A 19,736-nucleotide genomic window follows, 5' to 3' on the forward strand; every position below is an offset into this window, starting at 1 on the left:
AGGAAATCGTCTAACCCCTTTTTAAACTCTGCCAAGCTAACCGCCTTCACCACGTTCTCCGGCAATGAATTTCAGAGTTTAATTACGCGTTGGTGAAGAACAATTTTCTCCGATTTGTTTTAAATGTACTACACTGTAGATTCATCGCATGCCCCCTAGTCCTAGTATTTTTGGAAAGCGTGAACAGACGCTTCACATCCACCTGATCCACTCCACTCATTATTTTATATACCTCTATCATGTCTCCCCTCAGCCGTCTCTTCTCCAAGCTGAAAAGCCCTAGCCTCTTTAGTCTTTCTTCATAGGGAAGTCCTAGCCCTTTACCTTTTCCTTCAATTATCTAGCATAAATCATTAAGGGAACCTTTTACAAAGGCGGTAACATTTTAGCGAGCGCTAAAAGTAAGCACGCGCTAAACGTTAGAGACATCCATATAGTTCTATGGGCGTCTCTAGTGTTTTTATTCACGTTAATATGTGTGCACTAAAATCGCTAGTCTGCCTATGTAAAAGACCCCCTAAGTATTTAATTACATCTGTTCCTAACTCAAGTTTTACTGGTCTAACATTATATGATGTACTTTACTTTCTGTTAATATATTTTGAACATGTTCATGATTTTCTAATTGTTAGGTAAGCCACATTGAACCTCAGTTCTATTCGGGCTAATGTGGGATATAAATGTCATAAATAATAATAATATGCAAAGAGATGTACATATAATGAAGCTGTGCATGGAAATTTATTTCAAGAATATTTATCATCTGAAAACCCAACTGGCTAGGGGATTTGCTAGGATCGAGCTGAAGATCACTGCTTCAGTACCTCTTGGCCTTAGACATGTATCTGTCATTGTAAATGTGTGGATATGTTGGTTGCACAAATGCCTTTTTCACAGAGGCCTTGAAGGAAATTTAAAACTTTGAAAGATTAGTTTTTTGTGCTAGAATGGTCATTCTCTATCTCACTTTTGTGTCAGCTGCTGCTGAAGAATAGGTGTGCTGAGTTTTAACTGCAGATGTGAGTGTTCTTTGTAATTCTGTTTCTGTGTGAGTCGTCCTGAACGTGCAGGACGACTCACACAGAAGAAACAAAATCCTAGGCTTCCACATCAGCTGTAGCAACGCGCCGGCCTGGAGACCGGCTGAGAAGGAAAAGGGAAATGGGACTTGGTATACCGCCTTTTCTGAGGTTTTTGCAACTACATTCAAAGCGGTTTACATATATTCAGGTACTTATTTTGTACCAGGGACTTCGGCTGGCGGGGGTTGGGGACCCCCGCCAGCACAGGTACCTGACGGCGGCGGGGGGAAGGGGAGGTCGAAAGGGAAGGGGGTCGAGAGGGGAGGGGCGCTGGGGGGGGGGGGTCAAAGGTGGCGGTGGGGTCCATGGCGGGGGGAGGGGGTCTGTGGCGCCGGGAGGGGGCTAAAATGTGCCCCCTCACCTCAGGCTCTGGCCCCCCTCCCGCCGAAGTCTGGCTACGCTCCTGCTTTGCACTTGCTCACATTAAAAGTCATCTGCTATTTGGATGCACAGTCTCGTAAGGTCCTCTTTGTAATTTTTCATGATCCTCTTATGATTTAACAACTATGAATAACTTTGTGTCATCAGCAAATTTAATTACCTCATTAGTTATTCCCATCTAGATCATTTATAAATATGTTAAAAAGCAGCAGTCTCTACCATTGTCCCTGGCACCGACGTCAGGCTCAACGGTCTTTAATTTCCTGGATCACCTCTTGAGCCTTTTTAAAAAATCAGCGTTACATTGGCCACCCTCCAATCTTCCAGTACCATGCTTGATTTGAAAGACTATCTCTATTTCAAGAAGCAAGTGAAAGCTTGGCTCTTCAACCGGACCTTTAATGGTAGAAGTAACTAACTTGCTAGTCGCACACACAAGGAGTCACATGCGCTGCACAAACTGTAGCAGGATTTGCTTATCCACTTTTAAACTAGCTGAGATTATATTCATGCACCTTTCTGAATTCATGTACAACTTTCTTTATAGTATTCCCCTTATTTTATAACTCCTGTTAACTCTGTCTTATCTATCTATAGGTTCCATCGTTGCATACACACTATGCTTTCTATTAAAATGTTTTACTGTGTATTGTGTTGACAATGTAATGTAGTATATAATATGCCATAAATTCTATTGTTATTTGAATATTTTTACTGCCGTAATTGTCTATTGCCTATGTTCAAGTTATTCTTGCTGTACACTACTTTGAGTGAATTTCTTAAAAAAGGTGATAAATAAATCCTAATAAATAAAATTCTGGTCCTTACTGATAGAGCTTTGCTAAATCTCTGTGAATGGGCTTCAGTAATTTTCCCTTTTCAGGGCTGGTGCTTTTTCTCAGATTAAATACTGTAAGGTGGCAAGCTACGGCCTCACCCATAGAATTTTATAAAGAATGTTCATAAGGTATTAAGAACTTTATTCATGGAGAGAGTTACGTGCGTTTTCAAATCTGGCTTTTAGTGAGAACTTCAGAGGAATTAGAAGATCTCTGTTCTAATGAGCATTCTCTGCTTATTGCTTTACTCCCCCAGCCCTCCCTCATGCATGTGACTCTCATGTGCTCGGAAACACGTACGCTTGAATCATGCAGCTGGCAGTTCACCCTCCAACGGGGCAATTCTATAAGTGGTGTCTCCTGTTAGGTCCCCCAATTCTGCATAGACAACATCTATTCTATAATAGCGTTCCATTATAGAACACTTTTGTAACCTGGTATCGTCCGCATTAGACTTATACACCCATAGCTGCCCCAGGCACAGACCTAGCTTAATGTGACTGACAATATTCTGTAAGTTACGCATGGAACCTGCAGGCCCATCTATGCTCCACCCACACGTGCCCCCCCCTTGCAATTGTATGCTATAGTATGTATGTACACCCTTATACAATGGGGCTTAAGGTGCTTACACATATAAGTGACCATTATCTTGACACTTCAGCGTGAAAGGCATATCTATCTGCAGAATGTTGTCAGTTAAGTGGACCCTATTTGATTGCTCCCAATGTAATAAACTGTGCTATATTTTGGCATAGTTTTTACCTGGTAATACTGTATCTTTACTGGACTAGAGTGAAGAGTAGAGTAAAAACCAGCACAGCAACAAAAAGCTCATGTGAGAGGAAGTGCACCCTGGGCGACCCTTTCTGGAAGGCTTCCTTGGTGACCCACCCCAATCTCCATCTTGAAACATTACCGTGGTGGTCCACTGGAACCCCTGCATACCTCAACCTCTCCTTGCCCCCCTCCCCCAAAATGGAGGGTTGTGGAGGGAGCTGGGGGTGAAAGGGGTTTGTTGATCCACCAGGATAATCAAGCTGGGAGGCAACTGACAGGATTAACTCTTTGGTACACACTAGGCAATCCTGCATTGCCCCCCCTCCCCCCATTATAATACGAATACCTTTTAAACTCGCACACACACAGCGGGCCCTGTGTGAAACATAGTACTTTATAACAATGCATGGTGGGGGAGGGGGGGGGGTGGTAAGTAAGGAGAATGAGAATAGAGAGACCTCTGCAGGTGACAGTGGCTTTGAATACCACCCTCTCCCCATCCCCCACATTTATCTTTCTACCAGCAGCTGATTTTCCAGGGCAAGAATCTGCCTTGGGAGTCACTGAATTAGCACAACTGAGAAGGCCCTCTCTTAAATATTTGGACCCTAGGTACATGCCTAATTTGTCTATGTCTTAATCCTGCTCCAGGCAAGGGGCTCTCTTGGACTTCAGGATAACATTGGCAGGATGAGGGCCATTGGGGCACCAGTAATTTTTCATTGGGATTTTTTGTCTCCTTTCTATCAGTGCATGAGCCAATCCCTGCACCTTAAACCCGATCCCTAAATAACTGCGTGTCACTGTGGTTGTATATGCTGATTTTTCTGTCAGTGCACATTTTTCAGTACCATGGTCATTTCTCTGTTATTAGTTTATTGCACCGGGAGTAAATGTTTTTATCAGCACATGCAACAGTACACTGAAGCTCAATGCACTGTTATTTCATGCGGCTCATTAATTTGGTCTCTTATTGTGAGTTGTGTTTCTGGAACAGTGGCAGCCTTGACTCAAAAGATTAGGCACAGTTAATTTAACCGGATCTTTGCAGCGAAGAGCTAGCAACCCTGCTCTCTTAACCTGCAACTTCCTACCTCTACCTACCAACTCCAAGACTCTTACATTGTTCAAGAGCACTGCCCATACCCCATTACCAATCTACATCCTACCAAGAAATCCCTGAATTTCTTCCCTAAAGTCATGCATCTTCTGGCAAGCCCAAAACACAGGGCAGGGGATGTATCCATCTCCACATATTAGTGCAACATTAGCCTTTTACACTCCTTTGAGATCTCCATGTCCTCTCAAGGAGCATCACTATCTGTACCCCTCATCAAAAGAAATCGCAAGATGTGATACCCGCCAATGAGCCTTCTCAGGTGTAGCCCCCACACTCTGGAATTTACTCCAAGAGCGGCTACTTCTAACTCAAGACTACCTCTACTTCAGGAAGCAGGTGAAAGCCTGGTTCTTCTCCCAAGCCTTTAATACACCACTCTGCACCTGGTCTAGCTTGCTACACACACACTGCAACTTAGACCAGTTCCTTATATCCTGGTTAACTGTACAAAGAACTTGTCTTGAGTTTAGCCACCCATCTAGTTATCCCAACTAACTCTGTACCACCCATCTTGTCCCCATCTATATATCTCCACTTGGCCCCTTGGCTACACAGTAAGCTGTGTTGTAGAAAAGCTTTAATATCAATATGTTATTTGAATGTTCTAATGTGTGCTTATTAGGTGTTTCATTAGTTATTATGTTGACATCATATTATATCTCTGTTATTTGAATTTCAATGCTGTTAAATGTGTATATTTTTGATACTGTTTCATGGTAGTCCTATTATTAGGTTTTAATTTGCTGCTCTCAAGTTTACCTCATTTATTGTATTCATGTTTATATTTGGCCATTTTTATTATTTCTATGCTGTTAACAAAATTGTAAGTTTTATGTTAAACTGTACCTGCTGTACACCGCTTTGGGTAAATCTCTTTATAAAGGCGGTTAACAAATCAATCAATGATGCTGCACATTTTGCCTTGAATGCCCTTGCAGGCAAGAAAAAAGTCCTGTGGACCATCTTGTACTGCACCTTACTCAAGGCTAATCTAGTCTCTAATTTCGGAAGGCACCGCTGAATCCTGCAACGTTACTGTCAACTGAGAGACTTTCTTCTGACGGACCTCCCCCACAGCAAAAACTCCTCTAATTCTGAACAGAACCAATCTGACAAATGTTACTTTCCCAGGCCCCAAATATATTTCTGAGCTTGCAAATTGGGCAATACATTCACCTCCTTTAAGCCAAGCTGCCCCTGAACCGCCTCAAAGCCCCACACCACTCCATCTTTTTTAATCAACTATTCCACTTGGTCAATTCCTTTCTCCTTCCAAGTCTTAAAACTTTGCTCTTGTAACCCCGGCAAAGGTCACTTTTACTCTCAGTTGAATGGATAAACTCACACAAATTTTTCTTGATGCTTTTCTGAACTCCTTGGAAGAGCATCACCTGCCTAAAAACTCTTGGCATGGATGCAAGATATACTGTATATAAACATCTATAAGTCAATCATGTGCAGAAGTTGAGAGCAGTTTTAGGACTAAAAATGGCCAAAAATGCTGTGACCCCTGTATAAGTCAAGGCTGAGTCCCACATTGCTCCTTCTCTCTCCCTTCCCACCAATTCCGGGTCCAACATTGCTCCCTTTCTCTCACCCTCCCCTCCAACCTTTCCCAAACCCACTCCCCTTTCCATAGCCCACAGTTTCAACAGGGTCAGAACAGACTTAAAGCCAGAAGGAAACAGCTAAATCATCAGATTTCAGTATATTAGGATTAAACTTTGGCAAGATCACTTAGGGCCCTTTTAGAAAGTGTTGGTAAGCTCAACACGGGTTTACTGCATGCTAATTCGGGACTACTACCAGCTCAATGCGGCTGCTGGCGATATTCCGGCTTTAGCGTGTGCCATTTCTGGCATGCCGTAAATTTTGTTTTTATATTGCGGCGCTAACCCGGCGGTAATGAGGCATCGCCGTGCACTGCCTGGTTACCGCAGGGTTACTATGGGAGCCCTTACCGCCAACTCAATTTGGTAGCGGTAAGAGCACCCCACTACATGGCCATGCGGTAAGAGTTATCTTGCCGCATGGCCATTGTTTTTGGAGCATTTTTACCCGCTCTGCTAAAAAGGGCCCTGGCACACGGGAAAAACGGCCCCTACCGCTACTCTAGGGCCCTAGTAAAAGGACCCCTAAAGCAAAATGTATTTTCACAAATCACTCACCCTTCCTATCCAAGAAGAATGTTTTATTCAGGAATCAGTATTTCTCAGCACACACACACTCTCTCCTGTTTTTCTTTTAACCCCCTACCCCCCAAAAAGCAATCAATTTCACTCACCAACTCTTTCCACACCATCTCAGCTAAAGGTCCTCTTTGAAACTACTGCCACTCAAATGGCTTTTAGCTGTCTCCTGATAATTGCCATGCATACTTCCCTGCAGGCATGATGTCCTTTCAGTGTACATACTCAGCACAAACTTTCAATCAGTCAGAATATTTACAGATTTTAAACAATCACTACTACTTACTTTTATCAGTCCCCAGTCTCAATTGCACACCTCCTTCAAATATTTTTTTTTAATTAGAACACTGTACAAGGTCACCCTGAATTAAGAGTTTTTACTGCACCAGGGACATATTGAGGGGCATAATTGAACGAAAACGTCTATCTCCATGGGCGTTTATCTCCGAGAACGGGTCCGTGAAGGGGCGGACCGAACCGTATTTTCGAAAAAAATAGACGTCCATGTTTTATTCGACAATTTGTGAGCTGGGCGTTTTTGCTTTTCAGTGATAATGGAAAATGAAAGCGCCCAGCTCAAAAATGAATAAATCCAAGGCATTTGTTCGTGGGAGGGGCCAGGATTCGTAGTGCACTGGTCCCCCTCACATGCCAGGACACCAACCGGGCACCCTAGGGGACACTTTTACAAAAACAAAAAAAAAGGTAAAAGAGCTCCCAGGTGCATAGCACCCTTCCCTTGTGTGTTGAGCCCCCCAAATCCCCCTCAAAACCCACTGCCCACAAGTCTACACCATTACTATAGCCCTAAGGGGTGAAGGGGGGCACCTACATGTGGGTACAGTGGGTTTGGGGGGGGGGTTGGACGACTAAGCATTAAGCAGCACAATTGTAACAGGTAGGGGGGGGATGGGCCCGGGTCCACCTGCCTGAAGTCCACTGCACCCCCTAACAACTGCTCCAGGGACCTGCATACTGCTGCCAGGGAGGTGGGTATGACATTTGAGGGTGAAAATAAAAAGTTGTGAAACATCATTTTTTTGTGGTGGGAGGGGGTTAGTGACCACTGGGGGAGTCAGGGGGGGTCATCCCCGATTCCCTCTGGGGGTAATCTGGTCATTTAGGGCACTTTTTGGGGCCTTATTCGTGGAAAAAACAGGGTCCAGGAAAAGTGCCCTAAATTCTAGCTACAAACGCATACTTTTTTTTCCATTATTGGCAAAAGGCGTCCATCTCTCCTCGGCCGATAACCACGCCCCAGTTCCACCTTTGCCACGCCTCCGACACCCCCCCGTCAACTTTGTACGCTTCCGCGATGGAGTGCAGTTGAAAACGTCCAAAATCGGCTTTCCATTATACCAATTTATTCGTTTTTGTGAGATAAACGTCTATCTCCCGATTTGGGTTAAAATCTAGGCGTTTTTCTCTTTCAATTATAAGATGGATATAGCACTGGGCTACACCTTCACAAGTAGCTTCAGCACAGCCAGAGTCTATTTACTATACTTCCATGAAGCTTGGTTTATTGATGGGATTTTGAAGTCAAAAATTCTCTACTTATACATAAAACCCCTGCTCACCACATCACTTGACCCCTCCCCATCTATTCTTTTTAAAATAATAAAAAGAAATTATTGAACAATAAGAAAATAGATTACCGCCATCCCGTAAACAAAGAAACAAACAAGAGCACAACTGATAGAAGGCTGCAAGTAGCATGACCACATCACACCCTTCTTGCAAAAGCTAAACTGGCTATCAGTACCTTACAGGGCTAAATTTAAAACTCTGTTTGATTTTCAAGGTCCTCAGACAAAATGGGCCAGAGTACTTAAAGAATAAGTTAGCCCTTTACACACCTTTAAGATCTCTAAGGTTCTCCCAAGGATCATCACCATCTGTACCTTCCTCAAAAGAAATTGTATGATGTGATACCTGCCAGCGAGCCTTCTCAGGAGTGTCCCCCACGCTCTGGAATTTACTCCCAGAGGGTCTACATATAACTTAAGACTACCTCTACTACAGGAAGCAGGTGAATGCCTGGCTCTTCTCCCAAGCCTTTAATAAGTAGGACGACTGACTACACACTCATTCTTCACCTGGACTAGCTTGCTACACACACTGTAACGTAGATCAGTTTCTTATCTCTTTCTTAACTATACAGTGAGCATGCCTTGAGTTTAGCTAACCATCAAATTATCTCAACTGACTCTGTACCATGCATCTTGTTTCCATCATATAACTGCTCTTGGTCCCTCAGCTATATGGTAAAAAGCCATATTGTAGAAACTCTTCAACCTCATATATATGACAACTGAATGTTCTAATGAATGCTTATTAAGGTGTATCATTAATATTATGCTAACATTGTATTATATCTCTGGTATTTGAATTCCAGTGCTGTTAAATGTATATATTTTAGATACTTTTTCACTGTAATTCTATTATTAGGTTTCAAGTTACAATTTCCAAGTTTACTTCATTTGTTTATTCTTGGTTATTTAATTTTGTTATGCTGTTAACAAAATTATGTCAAACTGTACCTATTGTACACAGTGGCGTTCCTAGGGGGGGGGGGGGCGGTGGGTGCGGTCCGCCCCGGGTGCACGCCGCTGGGGGGGGGGGGGGGGGGGGGCGCCGCGCGCGCCTGTCCTCCGTTCGTTCCATGCTTCTTCTCTGCCCCGGAACAGGAAGTAACCTGTTCCAGGGCAGAGAAGAAGCATGGAACGAACGGAGGACAGGCACGCGTGGCACCCTCCCAGCGGCATGCACCCGGGGGGGGGGGGGGGTTCTCTCACGGGGGGTGTCTTTTCGCCGGGGAGGGGGGGGGGGTCGCGCTGCATCCGGGGGGGGCGGGGCGCATCGTCAAGCCGCCCCGGGTGTCAGCCCCCCTAGGAACGCCACTGATTGTACAACGCCTTGGGTGAATCCCTTCATAAAGGCGGTCAATAAATCCCAATAAATAAATAAACATTGCAATAGGCCATTAATACATACCAATGTCTGCTTATAACAAAATATTTATGTAACATCCACATTCTCAACAAAGTAAATGGCTCAAATACCATTTGCGACCATGCTAGGAACAGCCTTATCACTAACAATGTTAATACAGAAAGTCAGTCAGATCTACCCAGAAGGCACTTTCACTGATGAACAAGCCATCATATCATTATTTTGCATGAAATCTCACATGATGGTTGAAGAATACTGTGAAATAACCCCCAAAAACGTACCTAGCTAAAGTGTCTGCACACCGTGAAAACTCAAACGCCTGTCTTTTGCATCCTAATTAGCTGAAATTTAACAGCTAAATTGATAGAAGTAAATATTCAGCTGGCGTCACTTATCAATTTGCTGACTGCCACTGGCGTAATGCCTGGAAATTGAATGCCAGGCCACGTCTGGGTTTGGCACTGAATTTGTGTGCATGGCAGGTTAAATATGATATTCAGCACTTAACCGGTAACTGGGGCACTGCATAAAGATAGGAATTTTATGCGGTCCTATTGATGTGGTTACCTTGGCTGCAGTGGCGTAGCCACAGGTGGGCTTAGGTGGGCCAGGGCTCACCCATTTATGGCTCAGGCCCACCCAACAGTAGCACACGTTTAGTGGTAACTGGTGGAAATCCCAAGCTCCGCCAGCGGAAGATTTTCCCCTGATGGTAACAAAAATGCTACTCTCCATGACACCTGCGCATGCTCAGTTTTCAGTGCATTCCTGCTGCCAAGATGAAAATAAATGTTTTCCCATCAGCTGAGATTTTTTTTTGAAGGGGGGAAGAACACTTGGTGCCCACCCAATTCTTGCCTAGGCCCACCCAAAATCTGTTGTCTGGCTACGCCCCTGCTTGGCTGGTTAAGTGCTGAATATTGGCATTTAATCAGCCAAGTGCTTGACTGTGCCCCCAAAATAGCCAGTTTTGAGAGAGGTGCTAACTGGACATTTTCAGCAGCACTAATTGGTTAAGTGCCGCCAAAAACAACCGGTCAGCCCCGAAGAGGCAGTTTAACAAGCCAGGAGCTGTTTCTGGCTGGTTAAATCGCTTTGAATATTGACCTGATAATGAAACTTCTCTTTACCTTTAATCAGGGGCGTAGCCAGACTTCGGCGGGAGGGGGGGGGGGTCCAGAGCCCGAGGTGAGGGGGCACATTTTAGCCCCCCCGCCATTGCCAACCCCCCCCCCCCCCCGCTGCCACCACCAACTTTGACTCCCCCTGCCGACAACCCTCTCGACCCCCCTCCCGCCTCCAACCCTCCCCTGTTGCCGCCTACCTTTGCTGGCGGGGACCCCAACCCCCGCCAGCCGAGGTCCTCTTCTTCTGGCGCAAGGCTTCGTTCTGTTTCTGTGAGTCTGACGTCCAGACTCACAGAAACAGAACGAAGCCTTGCGCCGGAAGAAGAGGACCTCGGCTGGCGGGGATTGGGGTCCCCCGCCAGCAAAGATAGGTGACGGCGGTGGCGGGTTGGCGGCGGGAGGGGGGTTGAGAGTGTCATTGGCAGGGGGGTCCAGAGCCAAATCTACAAGGGCCCAGGCCCCTGTGGCCCCACATAGCTACGCCACTGCCTTTAATGTTTGCCAATCTCTTTCCATTTCAACTACTGCACAAGCTTGTTAGCAGGTCTCTCTAACTCTACCCTCCACCTTTTTCAGATTCTCCTGGCATCTGCTGCCTCTTTTCTCCCACAACTCTCCCTCCTTGCTGATTTACATTAGCTTCCACTGAGATTTTGCTTTCTACTTCAAAATTCTCCTCCTAACATGCAGATGCATCCATAGTTCTGCTCTGCTTTCTCTCTTGTTACCTTCTCCGTGCTTCGGTTCCTCAGGCACTTCTCTGTGGTCCTCATATGAAACAGGCATTTTCTTATTTTCACGCGCTCTCCTTGTGCCTCATTTATGGAACTTAGGGGGAGATGCATCAATCAAACGTTAAAAAATAAAAAACGTAAAAGTGCTTAACGATTTTAAAAAAACGAGGAATGCAGTACAAAAACGCTCCAGAAATGTTCGGATCGGTATTGCAAAGTAGGATTTATCACAGAATCGTTAAACCCGTCGTTAATCAGCACCAAAAGCATGCGCAGAGCAGCCGAACATTATGCTGGCTGCTCTGCGCATTCCACAAAGATGTCACAGATGTCAAAACAAAAAAAAACCCCCACAAACGTGTGTTTCGGGAGGGGGCAAAGGCGCTCGTCATGAGCGTCCTGTATGTACGCCTTGCCCCCCCCCCCGCTGCTCCCCGCTTCCCCCCCACCCCCACCCCCCTGCACGAAAAAACTCCAATTTTAGCAGCCCCAGCCCCGGGCCGGCCCTCCTCCCTTCCTGTGTAATCTCCCACACTTGCTCCGCCTCCCGCCATGCTCCGGTCCCATGCCCCGCCCCCGCCGCCCCCCTTAGGTCGTCGCCGCCGCTCCCCCCCTCCAACGACCCCCCCTTTGCCTTACCGGCCCGTGCAGTGCCTCTCACCTCTGCTGCACGGGCAATAACAGCTGATCGGCGATTCAGCAGGCCTCCTCAGATGTAGGTAAACTCCTCTGACGTGGGAGAATACACAGGAAGGGAGGCGGGCCGGCCCGGGGCTGCTAAAATTGGAGATTTTTCGTGCGGTGGGGGGGGGGGGGGGGGGGAGCGGGGAGCAGCGGGGGGGCAAGGCGTCCATACAAGATGCTCATGACGAGCGCCCTTGCCCCCTCCCGATTTTTTTTTCTTTTTTGGTGCTGAGGGAGAGGGGAGCAGCGGCGACCTGGGTCATCAATAAAGGACGCCCCTGACGCGCGTTTTCGCCCCCTAGTTATTTTTTTAAATAGATTTCACTTGTAAACTTGTAGCAGACAGCCCTAACGAGAGGTACAGACCTCTCGTTAGATTTCCTGCCTTTTTCCTGCGTAAAGGCAATCGGAAAAGGTTCGTGCATCTCGTTTCAATGGGGTTTGTACACTAATTGCTCATCTGCATTCCGTTTTCGTTAGTTGCTAGCTTCCTCGATAAAAGCCCTTTGATGCATGCAACGGATCAAAATTTCCTTGTTGGAGGGTCGTTAAAGGCTCATTAAGCTTTAGTGCATCTGCCTCTTACTCCCTTCCATCACCCAGGATTCACTCAATATTCCTAAACTTTAAAACTGTATTGGGCTACAGGACAATTTCAGATTTTTGGTCTTTAATTCTGGAATTGATCAGGGTTGGTCTGTGTTCTGAATGTGAGCGAGCAGGTGAGAGATTTTGCTGGCATGTAGTCTGTGGGGGGGGGGATCTACTTGTCTGGCCTTTCCAATAGGATGCATATTGCTGTTGTGTATATTCACTGCTGCCTTTTTAAGAGTACTGTTATTGGTATTCAGAATTGGTGTTAAGGTTTGCAACATAGGCTCTAAGAAGCTTCTTTGCAGAATTTACTGTTACTTCACGAAGTACCTGGCGGTGAAGGGGTTTTGTGTTGCTATTATTGAGGTGCTACCAGAATTTGAATACATTTTTCCTATGGAAAGCTATAAGAGGAAACATTCTAGCTATGTTCTGTCTGCTACAAAATCCACAGTAGGTAGAAAAGGAAGAAGTCCTCAAAGGTATATTTACCAAATTTTAAATGTATGATTAATACAGCATAAGGCATATATATTTCTTATAATGCAAAGTTGAAGGATATGTGCCACACTGTGGTCATTTTATTTTGTCAGCATCAGAAGGGAGATAAAGAGCAGAGCCAGAGGAAGGGGAAAAGACTTCAAAGATTATTTAATCAGGTATTTGTTATAAAGCAAAGTTTGAAGGACATGTGCCATTGCTTTAATTATATTGCAGGATCCTGTCATGTGTGTTGAAATGTTTGCCATTATTGTAGACTTATGCCTGGCCAAGTTTAAGATATGGGATAATGTAACTGTATTTAAAAATGTCTGTTTTTCTATTAAGTATATTAAGAGAGATTAGTAGGAAAGGCCTGCTCTTTGGCAGACTATAAAAAAAAAATTAGCAATAGGATGCAGCCTCTATGTGGAGTGGAGAAAATAAGGCCAGGTCTAGCATTTGGTAAGCCAACATTTTGGGGCCAAAACAAAAAGCCCCAAAATTGTGATCTCGGCTTATAGTTGGGTCTGCACACATTTCTGGTCTTCCTCCCCTCCCGTGCATTGACTGACATGTCTTTCTCTTCCCCCCTCTTCCCACAGTGATTGGCATTTCTTTTTACTGCTATTCAGGCAGTGCAGGGAGTGGTCCAATATGTTTTCCAGGTGTCATTCTCTCCCTCTGCAATGGCCAGCATGTCTTTCTGTTCCCTCCTGCTGCCCCTCCCCTCCCCCCCACAGTGACCAGCATTTCTCCTTACCGGTACCGCCTGTACGCTACCTCTGATGCTACCACTGACACCAAAGTATGGCAACTGCAAGCGGGATCGGACAGGCCTGGAGTATGTGGAGATGTATAGCCAGCCAGCCTCTTGAAGTCAAGGAGCTTCTATTAGAAATGGGAGGCAAAGGCTTGATGGGCAGTGAAACAAACTCCTGAGAGAAGAAAGAGTCACCTGCCCCTACATCTTGCAAGCATAGTACGGAAGGCACATTCAGCTTACTCTGTGGAAAGACGAGAGTGATGGAAATTCCCACCAAAACTGCTTCCTCATGCTCCTTGGAGGAACATCACTAAAGGCCTGATGCATCAGGAACCACCCGCCCCTACTTTTGCATTACTGCCACCTCCTGTCTCCGCCTTGTTGTTTCATCTGTGGCCCTCTACACCACTACTGACCTAGCAATCTTCCGAAAACTACTGAAAACCAACCTGTTCAAAAAGGCATACCATAATGATCCATCCTAAATAATAGCCAACTAGACTCTACATGAACTAGACAAAACCGAAAACTGCACACTAGACTGATAACCTACGAGCCACCAATGAAATTTAAGCAATATGCACTACCACTTTATTTCATATACCGGAAATGAACTTTCTATAGTTGATTGTCTAATTTATTTTATAATTCACCTTATCTTTCAGGAACTTCAATGCAATACCACTTGTATTTCTCTATCCGGAAATGGCGATCGCCATTACGGTATAATGTAAGCCACACTGAGCCTGCAAATTGGTGGGAAAATGTGGGATACAAATGCAACAAATAAATAAATAAATAAATAAATTTTGTAAATGGCCAGTTAGTACCGATATTCAGTGGCACTGCCTGGTTAAGCGCTGCTGAATATTGGTGGCTGGCCTGCTGACAGCAACTTAAGGAGCCTCTTCTGCTTGCTTAAATCAGTTTGAATAATGACCAGATTTATAGTTTGTCTCCAACCTTAATTCACATGTATAAGTTATATGATTAAGTGGAGCCACACTCAAGATGCCCAAAATCCTGTCTCCTTTATGGATGCATAATTTTGGGTGTATAACAATTTCTTCATCCAAAGTTCTACATTCCACCACTGCAAATAAAAAACAAACAAATAAACAAACAAAAAACATGCCACTGACCACATCAATTCTTTCATTATTGATCCTAAGAAGTTTAAAGACATTACCATGAAAACAGTGTAACTTACACAGACAAGAAGGGCTGGGATTGGGGTGCAATGTTTAAAATGAATCATCGCAAGCAAGCTCGGTAAATGACCTTCTCGAGCTCCAGAAAAACATAACCTAAAGAAAAGAAGTAAAAAGTATTTGTTTAAAAAATATTTCTGTGCTATCTCCTTGGAATCTAGATGGCTCATAGTGTTAATATTGTAACTAATCACACTATTATGTAAAAGTGAACAAAAATATCAATGTGAAATATCTAGAGCCTGGTTCATACTCTCTGCACAGCTAATGAAAGACTACAGAGAGGGGGGTTAAAAAAGGTTTGGACAAGTTCCTGGAGGAAAAGTCCATAGTCTGCTATTGAGATAGGCATGGGGAAAGCCACTACTTGTCCCTGGGATCAGTTGCATGAATCGTGCTACTGTTTGGGATTCTGCCAGGTATTTGTAACCTGGATTGGCCACTGTTGGAAGCAGGATATTGGGCTAGTTGGACCATTGATCTGATCCAGTATGGCTATTCTTATGATCTTATGATTTATTCTCTGGAAAAGACACAAATGGCCAATTAATTCTGGATGATTCTGCCTTATTCCTCTAACTAAATCCCAGCGTTTGGTCCAGCAGCATACTGACCATTCGTGCAACCAGGCAATGCCTGAGGGCCCAGAGGTTCTAAGGGCCCAGAGGCTCTGCCCAGTTGCCTGCTGCCACCACCGCCACCGTATATTACAGCCCCCTCCTCAGCCTCTGTGGGCCCTCCCCGGTCCTACCTTGAAGGGTCCTGGTGGTCTAGTGGCTTCTATGGGTGTAGGAAAGAATCCCACTCTTTCCTGCCTGCTGTCGCTACTCTGCCTGGTGATGCTGCCATGTTTTAAAAATGGCTGCCAAAACTGCTGAGACCTGCAAGACTAGCGCGGGAAGTCTCAGCAGCCATTTTGAAAACATGGCAGTGCTGGGCATAGTAACAATAGTAGGCAGGAAAGAGTGGGGTTCTTTTCTGCCCTCGAAGAATCCACTAGACTGTCAGGGCCCTTCAAGATAGGGCCGAGAAGGGCTCACCTTGGCTCTGGGGTTTGCAGTGTGTAGGAGGGGGGCAGCACCTGCAGCGGTAGGAGGGGGGGCTGTAGTGTGCAGGAGGGGGTGGCGGTGCAGCCCGGGGGACACGACCACTGTCAATCTGCCCCTGGTTTGGTCACATGTGGTTGATATTCTAAGCCATTTATCCGGTTAACTTCAGGAATTACCTGGATAAATAGCTTGGACTGAAAATTCTCCCCTGCACAGCATTTAAAGTTAGGAGAAGGAGGTCCAGGAGGTTTGCTGGGATAGACTGAACATAACTGGATAGTCATGATATTCAGTTCCTTCAGCCACAGACAGAGCAGATACCTGGTTAGTTTAGGCCTGGTTGAGGATGAAATTAAAAAGCTCTTCCCTTTACAACACCAGCTTCTAGATAGATAAGCGTCCTGTCTGTGAATTTCAGCAGCACATCAAAATTTCTTACAGACAACCCAGGCAATATATGGATAGAGCTGGGAGAGAGCAAAGGTGAAATGTGGGCAGACCACCCAAGTCTACAGATAGTCAGTGATATTGAACCGCTATGCATATAGGTATATGGATACATTTAGCCCAGCATAAAGGTTGTCCTATACTTATCCATACTGCAGCATATCTCCAGCTAACCATATGGCAGTAGTGTTCATTGCTGTAGATTCAGCCCTACCGCTTCTATAATTAGTGGCACTGAATATATATAAAATGCTTAAATGCCGTAGCTAGCATTAAAGAAATGCTGACCACAGCATTTGAATACTGACCCATAAATATCCAGTCATCTTCAACTCTGTAAGGGGATGGGATTTGATATACTGCCTTTCTGGGGTTACAATCAAAGCTGTTTGCATATTATATACAGGTACTTATTTTGTACCTGGGGTAATGAAGGGTTAAGTGGCTTGACAAGAGTTACAAGGAGCTGCAGTGGGAATTGAACCCAGTGCTCCTACTCCTTAGGCTACTGTATTAACCATTAGGCCACTCCAAAATCAATTCTGACCATTCGGTTAGAATTGATTCTGACATGAGAATCTTATATGCAGATTCAATTTTGATCTGTAAACTATATGTTGATGTACTAATCGGCATGATCAGGAAATAAACCCAGAGCACTTAGACACTCATGCAAACAAAACTTGCTAACTTCTTTCAACTTATTTCTAGTATACGTGAAGCCCCATTTTGCACAGGTTGTCAAGGGAGGATTTGGAATGTCCAGGTCTCAATGTTCACAATTTCATTGGTATTTTACAAAAGGCTCTGCCAAACGTACACCCTTCTGTAAAATATATAGGAGGATGCTGGTAAATACATGCACAGAGGCAGCAGCGATTTTCCAGAGCTGCATGTAGAACTCAAGAATGGCATCACTCAACAGCCTCCATGTATAATTGCCATCACTTCTATATAGAGGTAGAGAGTTTGCAGCTTCCATGTGTATGTTTGGTATTCATAGTGCCAATTTTTCAAAAACACATGTATATATGGCACGAGTACAACATTTTTAAAAGTGCTCCTTAAAGCTAGGGCTTATCACAAGAGAGTGTTAATGTCCTTTATGCCCTATGTATTTTTTTTTGTCTTTAAGTTTTAAAAAATATATTTTTGCAGTTTCCCTTGAACTGCAAAAATATATTTTTTAAAACTTAAAGACAAAAAAAAATACATAGGGCATAAAGGACATTAACACTCTCTTGTGATAAGCCCTAGCTTTAAGGAGCACTTTTAAAAATGTTGTACTCGTTTCAGACCAGGGGTTCTCAACCCAATCCTCGGGACACACCCAACTAGTCAGATTTTCAGGATACCCACAATGAATATGCATGAGATAGTTTTGCATACGCTGGAGGCAGTGCACGCAAACTTATGCCACGCACTTTGTAGATAGTCAGGACTCAAGTGTTAATCCTGCACTAATCAGTTAGTGTGCGGTAATGTGGCTGCACTGACTGATTTAAGCTGACACACCCATTCTCCCCTCCCAGACAGAGGCCCCTCCTTCTGAAAAAAATACGGGTATTTTTTTAGTGCTTGGTTTGTGCCCGCGCATTGGGATTTTACTGCAGGATGCTTCGGCGCGTCCCGCAGTAAGCCCTTTCAATCTGTGGTGAGCACACGTTACCGCTTAAGGCAGCTGAGCAGAAGGACCTGAGCAGAATGTTTTTACGTTTGGGGAGCGTGCCAGGTGCCCTTGACCTGGATTGGCCACTGTCGGTGACAGGATGCTGGGCTAGATGGACCTTTGGTCTTTCCCAGTATGGCACTACTTATGTACTTATGTACTTATGTACTTATGACCCCAGTGGTTTTTTTTTAAATTACACACATAAGTGGAAGCCATGCTGCACCCCTTTGTACGTCCCCTTGCAAATACGTGCTATGCAAGTTAAGTGGGTATTTGCAAAATCGTGTTCAGGTGACATGCTGGAATATACAGGCATGTCCGTATATGCTAGTATTCTAAACATGTACGTATGTAACACATGAGTCAATGCTGGCTCCTAGTCAGTGGTGTGCTGGAGCTGGCTGGCACTGGCTTGTGAGAGCTGTTACGTTTTAAAGAAGTTTCAGACCCGGTTGTTAAAGTAGGCCTCCCGTGGCTACTTTAACAACCGGCTCCCAAAATTTGGGTTCAGGGCCCCCTCTTGAACTCCTTTTTCCTATGCTGGCTGGGATGCTGAGCCCTGCCAACCAAATAAATAGACTACTGGTTGTCTCCGCTGCTTATTTCCAGCTCTGAGCAGCATGCTGGGACTTCTCACACAAGCTCTGAGCATGTGCAAGAAGTCCTAGCGTGCTGCTCAGAGCCAGAAACAAGCAAAGGGGAGCAGTGGCAGTCAATGTTTTGGTTGGCGGGGCTCGAAACCCTCTCAGCAAGGGTATGCCTAGTACACCCTCACAGGGGAGGGGGAGAGAGAGAAAGAGAGAGAGGAATGTGTCCCCCCCCCCACCCCCCAAATTGCAGGGCTGGCTATGCCCAGAGAGAGGGCCCGTTGTTACAAATTTAGCAGCACACCACTGTTCCTAGTTTATAGAACCTTCCCCTTAGGGTGGACTTTCATCTTATTAAAGGATACTCCATGGAAAGCTAAGTCCATATCTTGTGGGTTTTGCTATCTGTATACTACTTCTTTATGCGCAAGCTAAATTTCTTATTAGAAAAATAGTTATGAGTCAGTGAGACAGATGAACCCAGGTTCTGCTCTCGTAGAAAGTCAGCTCCAGATCCATCGCTGAAAATAAATATTCGACATTCTCAGTAGTAAACTAAAAAATCATGGGGACTGTCGAGAGAGTGAAAGTGGGGCCAAAAACTCAATCCAAATTTTGCACTGGAGAAAACCTTTGCTACGTTTGCCCCAGTGTGCAAAGTGTGTTCAATTTGGCCCTTTTTCAGCCTTTCTCCCTCTACTAGGGTTTTCCTATTCAAAATGCCAAGATATTTCCATGGATGGATCTGGAACTGTTTTTGCTCTAGAATGGAACTTTGGTGTATTTGTCCCTTTGACTCATAAATGTTTTTCAGATGACGATTCTAGCTTACAAATAGAGCAAGAATTGATTACACGATATGGAATCACACTTTCCAGTGAGTGTCCTTCGATAACCTGAACTGAAAGTCCTTTTTACATCAGTACACATATGTCGCTTGAAGTTGTCTATGGGCCAAATCTAACAAAGCTGTGTGGGAGACCCACAAGATGAAATGCTCTGCTCTGCTCATATTCCAATTGATGAGACCACAAGTTGC

The 19,736-nt window shown here is 44.8% G+C and overlaps 1 protein-coding gene across 1 annotated transcript in view; it reads right to left on the reverse strand.

Moving 5' to 3' along the window:
• SLC7A10 (solute carrier family 7 member 10) overlaps positions 1–19,736 on the reverse strand; it is a 112,474-nt gene that overhangs the window by 15,878 nt on the left and 76,860 nt on the right. The window contains 1 exon segment of the mRNA XM_030204433.1: positions 14,942–15,038. Coding sequence (XP_030060293.1) covers positions 14,942–15,038 — 97 coding nt within the window.

The sequence above is a fragment of the Microcaecilia unicolor genome, chromosome 5 (genome assembly GCF_901765095.1).
Source record: "Microcaecilia unicolor chromosome 5, aMicUni1.1, whole genome shotgun sequence".
NCBI classification, from domain to species: Eukaryota; Metazoa; Chordata; class Amphibia; order Gymnophiona; family Siphonopidae; genus Microcaecilia; species Microcaecilia unicolor.